We start from the raw sequence: 12155 nt of genomic DNA on the forward strand, positions 1-12155 counted from the left end.
CACTCAACAGTGTCCCGCCCACTGGGGCCCTGATCCGCGCCGCGGCCGGGAACTCTTGAAGAGAGAGACTGAGAGTAAACTGGGAGCAGCAGGCACGTGACGTCACCGACACAGCAGTAAGTACTGCCAGTGCATGCATCATCGAAGTGAATCAACAAGTTTGGCACAACACTGACAGCAGTAGCACAGCAGCGCCACGCTCTCTGTGTGTGCCAGAGTCACCAGTCAGTGCGCAGTGACACGCACGAGTCACGACTTTAAAAAAATTAAATTCTAAGGCGGGAGGACAGGTGCACTTAATGCCGTGTGATAGACCCGGCCCCCATAATTAAGTGCCGGTGCTGAGCACCGGCAGGCTCTGGCTCAAATTAAGCCCTGCTGTCTTGTCCAAGGCAATGATTAGTTGAGTGTTACCGGCATAATTCACACGGGTGACACTAAAAGAAGTGGTTAAAGTAGCCAATGGACGTATATAAATATCAAATAGGGTGGGGGTAAGGCCAGACCCCTGAGAAACTCCTTGGCCAAAAGCTCTGAAAATGACGTGAAAGGAGGAAGATAGACAACTTTGTGTATGTCCTCTAAATACGATCTGAATAATTTAAGGGCTGTTCCTCCAATTCCAAAACCCCTGATCCTGGTGAAGAGAGTGGGATGTAAAACTGTAACAAATGCCACAGAAATGTTTGAAAGAACTAAAGCAACCAGATCCGCCTCGTCAGCTGGCAGCACAGATCATCTAGAACTGCAAATAAGGCAGATGTAGTTGTGTGGGCCAGACGGATGCCAGACTCTACCGGCTTGAGAATATGGTGTTGTTCCTGAAAACCTACAAGCAACCAGTGGACATACTTCACCAAGATTTTGTCCACAAAAGGAAGTAACAAGATGGGACGAAAATTGACAAGAACTGATTGATCTGCATTCTGCTTTTTCAAAATGGGACATTTATTGACTGTTTCTACTCTGTCGGAATCCAAGCATTGATTAAAGAATTCTTACAAACTTCCAACAGAAGCTGAGCAAGAGTCTGCCTCACTTCATTCCAAAACGTAGGTGGAATATGATCCTGGAGTCTGACTTGATAGTTTATTTTATTTATAAAGTTTTATATAGTGCGAACTTGATCCTGAAGGATATCAAAGCGCTTTACAATTTGAGGCAAAGGTAACAAATCAGAACTCCAGCAGGTGGACCATAGCGGTGGCTTAACCTTGAAGGCCTGTCCACTACAACCCCTAATGAAGCTCACCTCCAGTCTTGCGGGCAGGCCTACGAAGCAGCACACCCTAGAGCAACAGTGACTCTTTCACTGAGGTCATAGGACCCTTGAGCAGGGAGGCTCTAGGGCGGTGCGACCGGTGAGATCGTACTGAGAGCTGACTGTGGGTGGAGCGTCATGTTTTTGAGTATATTTTGTTTTTAAAAGCATTTGCTGCCTCCTTCCTGGTCTCGAGCAATTTTCGGCAACAATAAAATGTCATAATATCTCCGGTGATTAACGTTTCTTCCTAGAGAGAGATAGAGTTAGTCAGGTGGAAGTAGATGCTGCATTCGAAGTAAATGGTTCCAGAGACATGGTTTCAAAATTACCTATATAAGGACTCACAATAGACTTCATAGCTCTCTGTACAGCAGTGATCAAAGGAATATGCATCAGGGTTGTCAGTTATGCGTATAACACTTTCGGTGCACATGCCACCTCTTCCTCATGTTAATTATGCTGCAGTGATCACTGCTGCTGTCAGCTCCCACCTGTGCTGCAGCAATCACTGTCGCTATCTGTCAGCTCTTACCTGTGCTGCAGTAATCACTGCCGGTATATGTCAGCTCTCACCTGTGCTGCAGTAATCACTGCTGCTGTCAGCTCCCACCTGTGCTGCAGCAGTCACTGGTGCTATCCTTCAGCTCTCAACTGTGCTGCAGAAATCACTCCTGGTATCTGTCAGCTCTCACCTATGCTGCAGCAATCACTGCTGGTATCTCTCAGGTCTCCCCTGTGCTGCAGCAATCACTCCTGGTATCTATCAGCTCTCACCTGTGCTGCAGTAGTCACTGCCGCTATCTGCCAGCTCCCACCTGTGCTGCAGCAATCACTGCTGGTACCTGTAAGTTCTCACCTGTGCTGCAGCAATCGCTGCTAGTATCTGTCAGCTCTCACCTGCACTACAGCAATCACTGATTGTATCTCTCAGCTCTCACCTGCACTGCAGCAGTCACTGCTGGTATCTATGAGCTCTGCCCTGCGCTGCAGCAATCACTGCTGGTATCTCTCAGGTCTCACCTGCACTGCAGCACTTGCTGCCGCTGTCTTTCAGCTCTCATCTGCACTGCAGCAATCACTGCCGCTATCTGTCAGCTCTCACCTGCGCTGCAGCAATCACTGCTGCTGTCAGCCCTCACCTGCGCTGCAGCAATCACTGCCACTATCTGTCAGCTCTCACCTGCGCTGCAGCAATAACTGCCGCTATCTGTCAGCTCTCCCTTGTGCTGCAGCAATCACTGCCACTATATGTCTGCTCTCACCTGTGCTGCAGCAATCACTGCTGGTACCTTTAAGTTCTCACTACGCTCGATCCCATCTTCACCTCCAGCAAACATGTCTCATTCAGCCACACCACAGCTCTTCATTGGACGGACCACAGCTGCGTTCACTTTTCCTACAATAAGACCACATTCCTCAACCATCCTCAACCCACCCTGCGAAGAAACTGGAACAAAATCACCATCGACCAGATCTCCTCAACGCTTCTTCTAAACCCCCCCGCCCATTCCCCAAACCCCGACCAAGCAGCCATTAACCTCACCCAATGGCTATCCAACAGCGCCGACATCCTAGCACCGTTGAAAAAACGTCAAATAAAACCAGGCAGCAAAAACGCCTCCTGGTTCAACGATGATCTTAAGAAATCGAAGAAACTCTGTCGATCCCTCGAGAAGGCCTGGAAAAAAGACCCAAACACCAGCACCAGAGACGCCTTCAAAAAAGCCACCCGCAGACACCACCAACTGATCCGGGCTGCCAAGAAAGCCGCACTCAAAGACCGACTAGATAACAACGCTCACAACAGCAAGGAATTATTCAACATCGTCAAAGAATTTACCAACCCATCAGCCAACTCCAATGACATTACCCCCTCCCAAGCCCTCTGCGACTCCCTAGCTTTCTTCTTCCACAACAAAATCGCTGACATCCACAACAGCTTCGACAACCGACCCGGAGATCAACCTACCCAACCCGCTGCAGGACCTTCACCCCCCTTGAACATCCTTAACGACTGGAACCCAATCTCCACTGAGGACACCATCCGCCTGATGAACTCCATCCACTCAGGTTCCCCAACTGACCCATGCCCTCACCACATCTTCAACAAAGCAAACTCCATCATAGCACCACACCTCCGAGATGTCATCAACTGCTCCCTCAACTCCGCCACCTTCCCGGAAAGCTGGAAACACGCGGAACTCAGCGCCCTTCTGAAAAAACCCACAGCTGACCCCACCGAACTCAAAAATTACCGCCCCATCTCGCTTCTTCCATTCCCGGCCAAAGTCATCGAGAAAGCCGTCAACAACCAGCTCGCCACCTTCCTCGAAACCAACAAATCCCTCGACTCCTCACAATCCGGCTTCCGAGCCAAACACAGCACTGAGACCGCCCTTATCGCAGCAACAGACGACATTCGAACTCTACTAGACAATGGAGACACAGTCGCCCTCATCCTCCTCGACCTCTCCGCTGCCTTCGACACAGTCTGTCATAACACCCTTCTACAGCGCCTAAGGAACATCGGAATCCAAGGAAAAGCATTGCAATGGATCACCTCGTTCCTCACTGGAAGAACCCAGAGAGTCCGCCTCCCACCATTCAAGTCAGAAGCCTCTGAAGTCATCTGCGGCGTGCCACAAGGATCCTCACTCAGCCCCACCCTCTTCAACGTTTACATGAGCCCCCTTGCGGCCATCGCTCGCCAACACAATCTCAACATCATCTCCTACGCTGACGACACTCAACTGATCCTCTCACTCACCAAAGACCCTAACACCGCCAAAACCAATTTACACGAAGGAATGAAAGAAGTAGCCGAGTGGATGAAGCACAGCCGTCTGAAACTGAACTCAGACAAAACAGAAGTCCTCATCCTAGGCACCTCCCCCTCCGCCTGGGATGACTCTTGTTGGCCAGAGGCCCTTGGAAAAGCACCCACCCCGACGAACCACGCACGAAACCTGGGCGTCATCCTGGACTCCTCACTCTCGATGACCAGACAAGTCAACGCCGTTTCATCATCCTGCTTCAACATTCTTCGCATGCTCAAAAAAACATTTCGCTGGATCCCCACCGAAACTAGAAAAACGGTCACCCACGCACTAGTCACGAGCCGCCTGGACTACGGAAACACCCTATACGCCGGTACCACAGCTAAACTCCAGAAAAAACTCCAACGCATTCAGAACGCTTCAGCCAGGCTCATACTAGACATCCCGCGCAAAGAACACATCTCTGGTCACCTGAAAAACCTCCACTGGCTCCCCGTCAATAAGAGGATAACTTTCCGCCTCCTGACCCACGCTCACAAAGCACTTTACGACCTTGGACCTGAATGCCTCAACACACGACTCTCCTTCTACACCCCCCCCCCCCCGCCAGCTGCGATCTTCCAACCAAGCCCTTGCTATCGTACCTCGCATCAACAAAACCACCATGGGAGGTAGAGCCTTCTCCTACCTGGCAGCTAAGACCTGGAACTCACTTCCCACTCACCTTCGTCTCACTCAGAACCACCTAGCATTCAGAAAGCAACTTAAAACTTGGATATTCGACAAGTAGTTCCCCACCCTTCTTCAAGCGCCTGAGACCCTCTGGGTATATAGCGCGCTATATAAATATTTTGACTTGACTTGACTTGACACCTGTGCTGCTACAATCGCTGTTGGTATCTCTCAGCTCTCACCTGCACTGCAGCAGTCACTGCTGTTATCTATCAGCTCTGCCCAGCGCTGCAGCAATCACTGCTGGTATCTTTCAAGTCTCAACTGCGCTGCAGCAATTGCTGCCTCTGTCTTTCAGCTCTCACCTGCACTGCAGCAATCACTGCCGCTATCTGTCAGCTCTCACCTATGCTGCAGCAATCACTGCCGGTATCTCTCAGATCTCCCCTGTGCTGCAGCAATCACTCCTGGTATCTACCAGCTCTCACCTGTGCTGCAGTAGTCACTGCCGCTATCTGCCAGCTCTCACCTGTGCTGCAGCAATCACTGCTGGTACCTGTAAGTTCTCACCTGTGCTGCAGCAATCGCTGCTAATATCTGTCAGCTCTCACCTGCACTACAGCAATCACTGATTGTATCTCTCAGCTCTCACCTGCACTGCAGCAGTCACTGCTGGTATCTATGAGCTCTGCGCTGCAGCAATCACTGCTGGTATCTCTCAGGTCTCACCTGCACTGCAGCACTTGATGCCGCTGTCTTTCAACTCTCATCTGCACTGCAGCAATCACTGCCGCTATCTGTCAGCTCTCACCTGCGCTGCAGCAATCACTGCTGCTGTCAGCCCTCACCTGCACTGCAGCAATCACTGTCGCTATCTGTAAGCCCTCACCTGCGCTGCAGCAATAACTGCCGCTATCTGTCAGCTCTCCCTTGTGCTGCAGCAATCACTGCCGCTATATGTCTGCTCTCACCTGTGCTGCAGCAATCACTGCTGGTACCTTTAAGTTCACACCTGTGCTGCTACAATCGCTGTTGGTATCCCTCCGCTCTCACCTGCACTGCAGCAGTCACTGCTGTTATCTATCAGCTCTGCCCAGCGCTGCAGCAATCACTGCTGGTATCTTTCAGGTCTCAACTGCGCTGCAGCAATTGCTGCCTCTGTCTTTCAGCTCTCACCTGCACTGCAGCAATCACTGCCGCTATCTGTCAGCTCTCACCTGCACTGCAGCAATCACTGCCGCTATCTGTCAGCTCTCACCTGCGCTGCAGCAATCACTGCTGCTATCTGTCAGCCCTCACCTGCACTGCAGCAATCACTGCCGCTATCTGTAAGCCCTCACCTGTGCTGCAGCAATCACTGCCACTATCTGTCAGCTCTCACCTGCGCTGCAGCAATAACTGCCGCTATCTGTCAGCTCTCCCTTGTGCTGCAGCACTCACTGCCGCTATATGTCCGCTCTCACCTGTGCTGCAGCAATCACTGCTGGTACCTTTAAGTTCTCACCTGTGCTGCTACAATCGCTGTTGGTATCTGTAAGTACTCACCTGTGCTGCAGCAATCGCTGCTAGTATCTGTCAGCTCTCACCTGCACTACAGCAATCATTGCTGGTATCTCTCAGCTCTGCCCAGCGCTGCAGCAATCACTGCTAGTATCTTTCAGGTCTCAACTGTGCTGCAGCAATTGCTGCCGCTATCTTTCAGCTCTCACCTGCACTGCAGCAATCACTGCCGCTATCTGTCAGCTCTTACCTGCACTGCAGCAATCACTGCCGCTATCTGTCAGCCCTACCTGCACTGCAGCAATCACTGCCGCTATCTGTCAGCCCTCACCTGCGCTGCAGCAATCACTGTCACTGTCACTATCTATCAGCTCACACCTGCTCTGCAGCAATCACGGCTGCTATCTGTCAGCTCTCACTTGTGCTGCAGCAATCACTGCGGGTATCTGTCAGCTCTCGCCTAAGCTGCAGCAATCACTGCTGCTACCTGTCAGCTCTCACCTGCGCTGCAGCAATCACTGCCGCTATCAGTCAGCTCTCAATTGTGCTGCAGAAATCACTGCTGCTATCTGTCAGCCCTCACCTGCACTGCAGCAATCACTGCCTCTATCTGCCAGCTCTCACTTGTGCTGCAGCAATCACTGCTGGAATCTGTCAGCTCTCACCTGCGCTGCAGCAATCACTGCAGGTATCTGTCAGCTCTCACCTGCGCTGAATCAATCACTGCCGCTATCTGTCAGCTCTCACCTGCGCTGCAGCAATCACTGCTGCTATCTGTCAGCTCTCACTTGGGCTGCAGCAATCACTGCTGCTATCTGTCAACTCTCACTTGTGCTGCAGCAATCACTGCTGCTATCTGTCAACTCTCACTTGTGCTGCAGCAATCACTGCTGCTATCTGTCAGCTCACACCTGCTCTGCAGCAATCACTGCTGCTATCTGGCAGCTCTCACTTGTGCTGCAGCAATCACTGCCGGTATCTGTCAGCTCTCGCCTAAGCTGCAGCAATCACTGCTGCTACCTGTCAGCTTTCACCTGCACTGCAGCAATCACTGCCACTATCTGTCAGCTCTCACCTGCGCTGCAGCAATCACTGCTGCTATCTGTCAGCTCTCACTTGGGCTGCAGCAATCATTGCTGCTATCTGTCAACTCTCACTTGTGCTGCAGCAATCACTGCTGCTATCTGTCAGCTCTCACTTGCGCTGCAGCAATCACTGCTGCATCTGTCAGCTCTCACTTGTGCTGCAGCAATCACTGCTGGTATCTGTCAGCTCTTGCCTGTGCTGCAGCAATCACTGCTGCTATCTGTCAGCTCTCACCTGCGCTGCAGCAATCACTGCCGCTATCTGTCAGATCTCACTTGTGCTGCAGCAATCTCTGATGCTGTCTGTCAGCTCTCCACTAGATTGGGTTCGGTGATCCCTACAGTGGTGGGGAGCAACCAGTGTTGTTTAAATACCCCTCACACACCAAAAGGCCCCTTGGTGTCATGCTTCATCATCGGGGTCTTCGCAAACCTCTACGGAATGCGGCGTGCTACGACTCACGACTACGTAGGAGCACTGAAAGTGAACTATGTGTTGGTGTGTGTGGGGTGGTAAAATGTGAGTAGTGAGGTGAAAGTGAAAACTAAAAAATACCTGGCTCGTAGGTAAACAAAAACTTTTATTGAGTCCTCGGCTGGTATCATTAAAAAGTGCAAGCGAGGTTGTTCTCTTCTGATTAGGGTAAGGCAACCTCAAAAGTGCGTCAACATGTTTCGGAGTAGAGGACTCCTTCTTCAGGACAAGGATGTGCACTAGTTATCCTTCTTCGTCAGAGCCGCGTTGAGGGGATGAGAGCCAACCAGGCCACGCTGTAACCGTTGCCACATTGGGCAGAACAGAAGACCCCCAATACCACGCTCTTGGCTCATGAGGCTACTTAGCCCATTACTATAAGTTCAGTATATCGCCAACAGGGCGCAACGGACTTTGACCTTTAATAAAACAGATAGGTACATTTCACCATAAATTATTTTTGTAGAGCACACTTTGACATCTACATGTACATGTGAGTAAGGTGAGGATAACTAGTGCACTTTTTAATGATACCAGCCGAGGACTCAATAAAAGTTTTTGTTTACCTACGAGCCAGGTATTTTTTAGTTTTCACTTTCACCTCACTACTCACATTTTACCACCCCACACACACCAACACATAGTTCACTTTCAGTGCTCCTACGTAGTCGTGAGTCGTAGCACGCCGCATTCCGTAGAGGTTTGCAAAGACCCCGATGATGAAGCATGACACCAAGGGGCCTTTTGGTGTGTGAGGGGTATTTAAACAACACTGGTTGCTCCCCACCACTGTAGGGATCACCGAACCCAATCTAGTGGATTCCTTTTGTTTATGCATATTACCAGGGGAGACAGAATCCACTTCTTCCTCTCCCTCCCCCTTTTGTTTATTACCTGTCTGTCAGCTCTCACCTGCGCTGCAGCAATCACTGCCGGTATCTGTCAGCCCTCACCTGTACTGCAGCACTCGATGTTGGTATCTACCAGCTCTCACCTGTGCTGCAACAATCACTGCTGGTATCTGTCCGCTCTCGCCTGTGCTGCAGCAATCACTGCTGGCATCTGTCAGGTCTCACCTGTGCTGCAGTAATCGCTGCCGGTATCTGTCAGATCTCACCTGTGCTGCAGGAATCCCTACCGGCATCGGTTAGATGATGATCGCACCTGCGCTGCAGCAATCACTGCCGGTATTTGTCAGCCCTCACCTGCGCTGCAGCACTCGCTGTTGGTATCCACCAGCTTTCACCTGTGCTGCAGGAACCGCTGCCGTCATCAATTAGATCCCACCTGTGCTGCAGCAGTGGATAGCAGTATCTGCCAGCTCTCACCTGTGCAGCAGCAATCACTGCCAGGATCGGTCTCTTACCCATGTTGCGCCTCGAAAGAGAAGCGCGGCGCCTCTCGCCCCTTCAGCTGCCACGAGCAGTAGAACGTGCCGTTGTAATTCTTGGCCTCACAGTCAATGAAATGTCCATCTGATCCATAAGCAATAGAAAAAAAACAGGGGTGTGAGCCATCGAATCAATATACGGAGCACAAGTCTGTGTTTTTTAAGGAGAAGTGTGAGTGGGCTCTGTTCTGCACTATTGCAGCTGGGGCTGGAGCGGCGGTAGGGCTCTGGGAGAAGGGATCTACAGACTGCGGGCCCATCTCTGCTCAACATGTGCTAGAGAATTGGTGATTAACCTAATGGATAATTAATACATTTTATGTTTTCAATCAACATGGATAGTTCACAAACAGCTTAAATATAAGTCTTTAACATAATAAACTTGTCTAAGCTGGCGTAAACAGGTCTCAAAACGAGTTTACTTGGCATTGGCTGGTTGCATTAAAAATTTGACTTTTAAAAGTTGCACTTTGTTCATGATTTCGTACATACAGGCCCAAATTGCCAAAGACTTGCATCGCCCTTGCACCACGAAATGGGGCACAAGAGCGACAGAACTCGTAAATTAGATTAACGAATCCCTGCAAGGCCACATTGCGCTTCTTAGTAACGCAATATTGCGCAAATCACTGCCTTGCGTTACTCATCCCCAGAGAGGCGTTCCATGGGTGGAGCGTGGGTGTTCCCTATGGATTTTGGCACAGTCCGAGATTAAACATTACTGGTAGACCTGGGAATGCATCGAAATGATACACCTCCGCAGTGGAGTATTAACTGGGAAATAAATATCTTTATTTCTCCTCATTACTTCCTCCTTCTGTGTGTGCTGCATTCTGCAGCATTCATAGAAAGAGGAAAGTGCCTCTCAGGATGGTTTTTGTGCAGGAAGGTGTACCTTCCTGCACAAAAACAATCCTGCATGCAACGCAGGTACCCTTGCACCATGGTGCAAGGGGCCTGCATTGGCGCTAGGCAGCACATTGCGTACCAGCACAGGGAAAAGGCAGGAATGTGCCGTATAATGTTAGATACAAAACAATCCTACCCTTTCCCAACCACACAGTGCAGCAAGGGGACTTGGTGCGCTGCATAATTCCTTAATACATTTGCCTCACAGTGTTTTTCCTTTGCTTCATTAAATAGTCGAAATATGCTTTTCTCTGCGGAGATGATTATTTTTGCCGTAAAAATTTGTGAGCTCGCAGAGGAGATTTTTCTGTCTTGCTGGAGAAACACACAATGTTTCTTCACTGATCGGTGTCTTCACTAGTATTACTGTGTCCTATTCATATTTTCAAGCAACTATTGTTTAATAATGCAATGACATTTTCACTGCATGTTGGTTAAAAGTCCTACTTGTCTATTACATTTGGGATGGTTTTCATAGAGAGCCTGTTACACGAAGGAAACTTCTAAATGATGATTGACTTGTATTGTTGCCCTTTTAGGAGTCCAGCCCATGGTGCTACTTCACACCGTGGCCAGGACTTGAATCTCTGCTGCTAAAATGTTATAAGAACCGTTGTATTTGGAGTGGGTGCCAATGCCTGTTCCCTTCCTCAAAGAGACAGAGTCCATGGTAGACTGTCATTTGATTTCATGCCTAAAGATTTTGAATGCTTTTCATATACCTTTGGAGGCAGAATCCTTGGCAAAGTGTTCATTGATCTTATACTTAGAATATTCATGGAGATGGTGTACCTTATGTTATTATCCTATTGATTTGAAATGATTGATTAACCATTTAACTTTGCCTTTAGTATTGATTCTTAATTTTAAATAAACCTTCATGATTTGCACTTTGGAATCTCTTCCTGTTCGAATTTGCCTCTGTTGATTTTCTGAGTTTACTGCTATTTTTGGTTTTTATGCTTAGGGCTCTTGTCCTATAGGACTAACAAATAACCCCGATCGATCCAATCTGCCCTATTAATGGTGAAAAGCGCTGACATCGGTCACACGTGCCAGCCTGAACGCCGGGGCGTCGTTCCTGAGGGTTCATGTACCCCTCTTAGGAGACTGCCAGCAGCCTGATGAAATGGCTCTAACCTTGCCCAACACTGTGCATGGCGTTGATGTCTTAATAGTATTGCCTGAACTATTAGTGCAGCCGTCTTTAATCCTTTGACATTTGTGGACCCCGATTGACTAATTAGTGGAATACAGGGACCACCCCACCCATGAAGTCATTACTGGAAGCCATGGACCCCAGTCTAAGCAATTTGTATGAGTTGAACCTCAAAATAATACACAAAAATACTAAAAAGGGATACATCAGACCAATACTCAAATGATGAAATATTTATTTAATTCCCACCAGAAACAAACTTTTAATTTTAAAGGGAAGGTTGGAGCATTTCTAAATTGGATTTTAAATTCTAAATAAGGAAGGAATATGCTAGACTCTAGAGTATCTCTTTTGCTCCTAATGCATGCTCTCTTTTTGTCTGTATTTAAATTGAGGCTGATCTTCGTCCGTACTATATTCTGTTTGCTGTATTTGAGCTGCTCCCATAAGGACTCCAGCTTAACTTTTAGCCTTCATTTTCAAATTCCTAAACATTTGTAGAACATAGTAACATTTTCGATTTTCCATTTTGCTACATTATGTATACTTTATTAATCTTCTCAAGTCTTTTAATTTTGAAATAGTCGCAGACCCCCAGAGTAGGTGTGATCGGCCCCCAAGGGTTCATCAACCACAGATTATGAACCACAGATCTAGTGTTTATGAAGGAAGCTTGCACACTGTACACATGGAATGGAGCCGAGGCTTACTCATCCTTACTTTTCAATGATTATATTAACCCTTTTTTTCTTGAGTTTCCTAACCCTTTGAACTCATCCTGCTGGCCTTCACTGAAGGTTACCTCCCTGACAGTTGATGCACTGTGCCAGTGGTTGACACTGCATTCCTCTTTCTTTGCTGTTGACTCCATCCTCTGTTCCAAACCTCATGTAAAGATGCACATGCTCTGTTTCAGTCTCGAGA

At 48.8% G+C, this 12155-nt stretch overlaps 1 protein-coding gene across 1 annotated transcript in view; it reads right to left on the reverse strand.

The window, feature by feature from the left end:
* IL12B (interleukin 12B) overlaps nucleotides 1-12155 on the reverse strand; it is an 80301-nt gene that overhangs the window by 45781 nt on the left and 22365 nt on the right. Inside the window, exon 4 of the mRNA XM_078653738.1 lies at nucleotides 9140-9248. Coding sequence (XP_078509864.1) covers nucleotides 9140-9248 — 109 coding nt within the window. The remainder of the gene's footprint in view (nucleotides 1-9139; nucleotides 9249-12155) is intronic.

Source organism: Lissotriton helveticus, chromosome 7, assembly GCF_964261635.1.
Source record: "Lissotriton helveticus chromosome 7, aLisHel1.1, whole genome shotgun sequence".
In the NCBI taxonomy this organism is placed as follows: domain Eukaryota; kingdom Metazoa; phylum Chordata; class Amphibia; order Caudata; family Salamandridae; genus Lissotriton; species Lissotriton helveticus.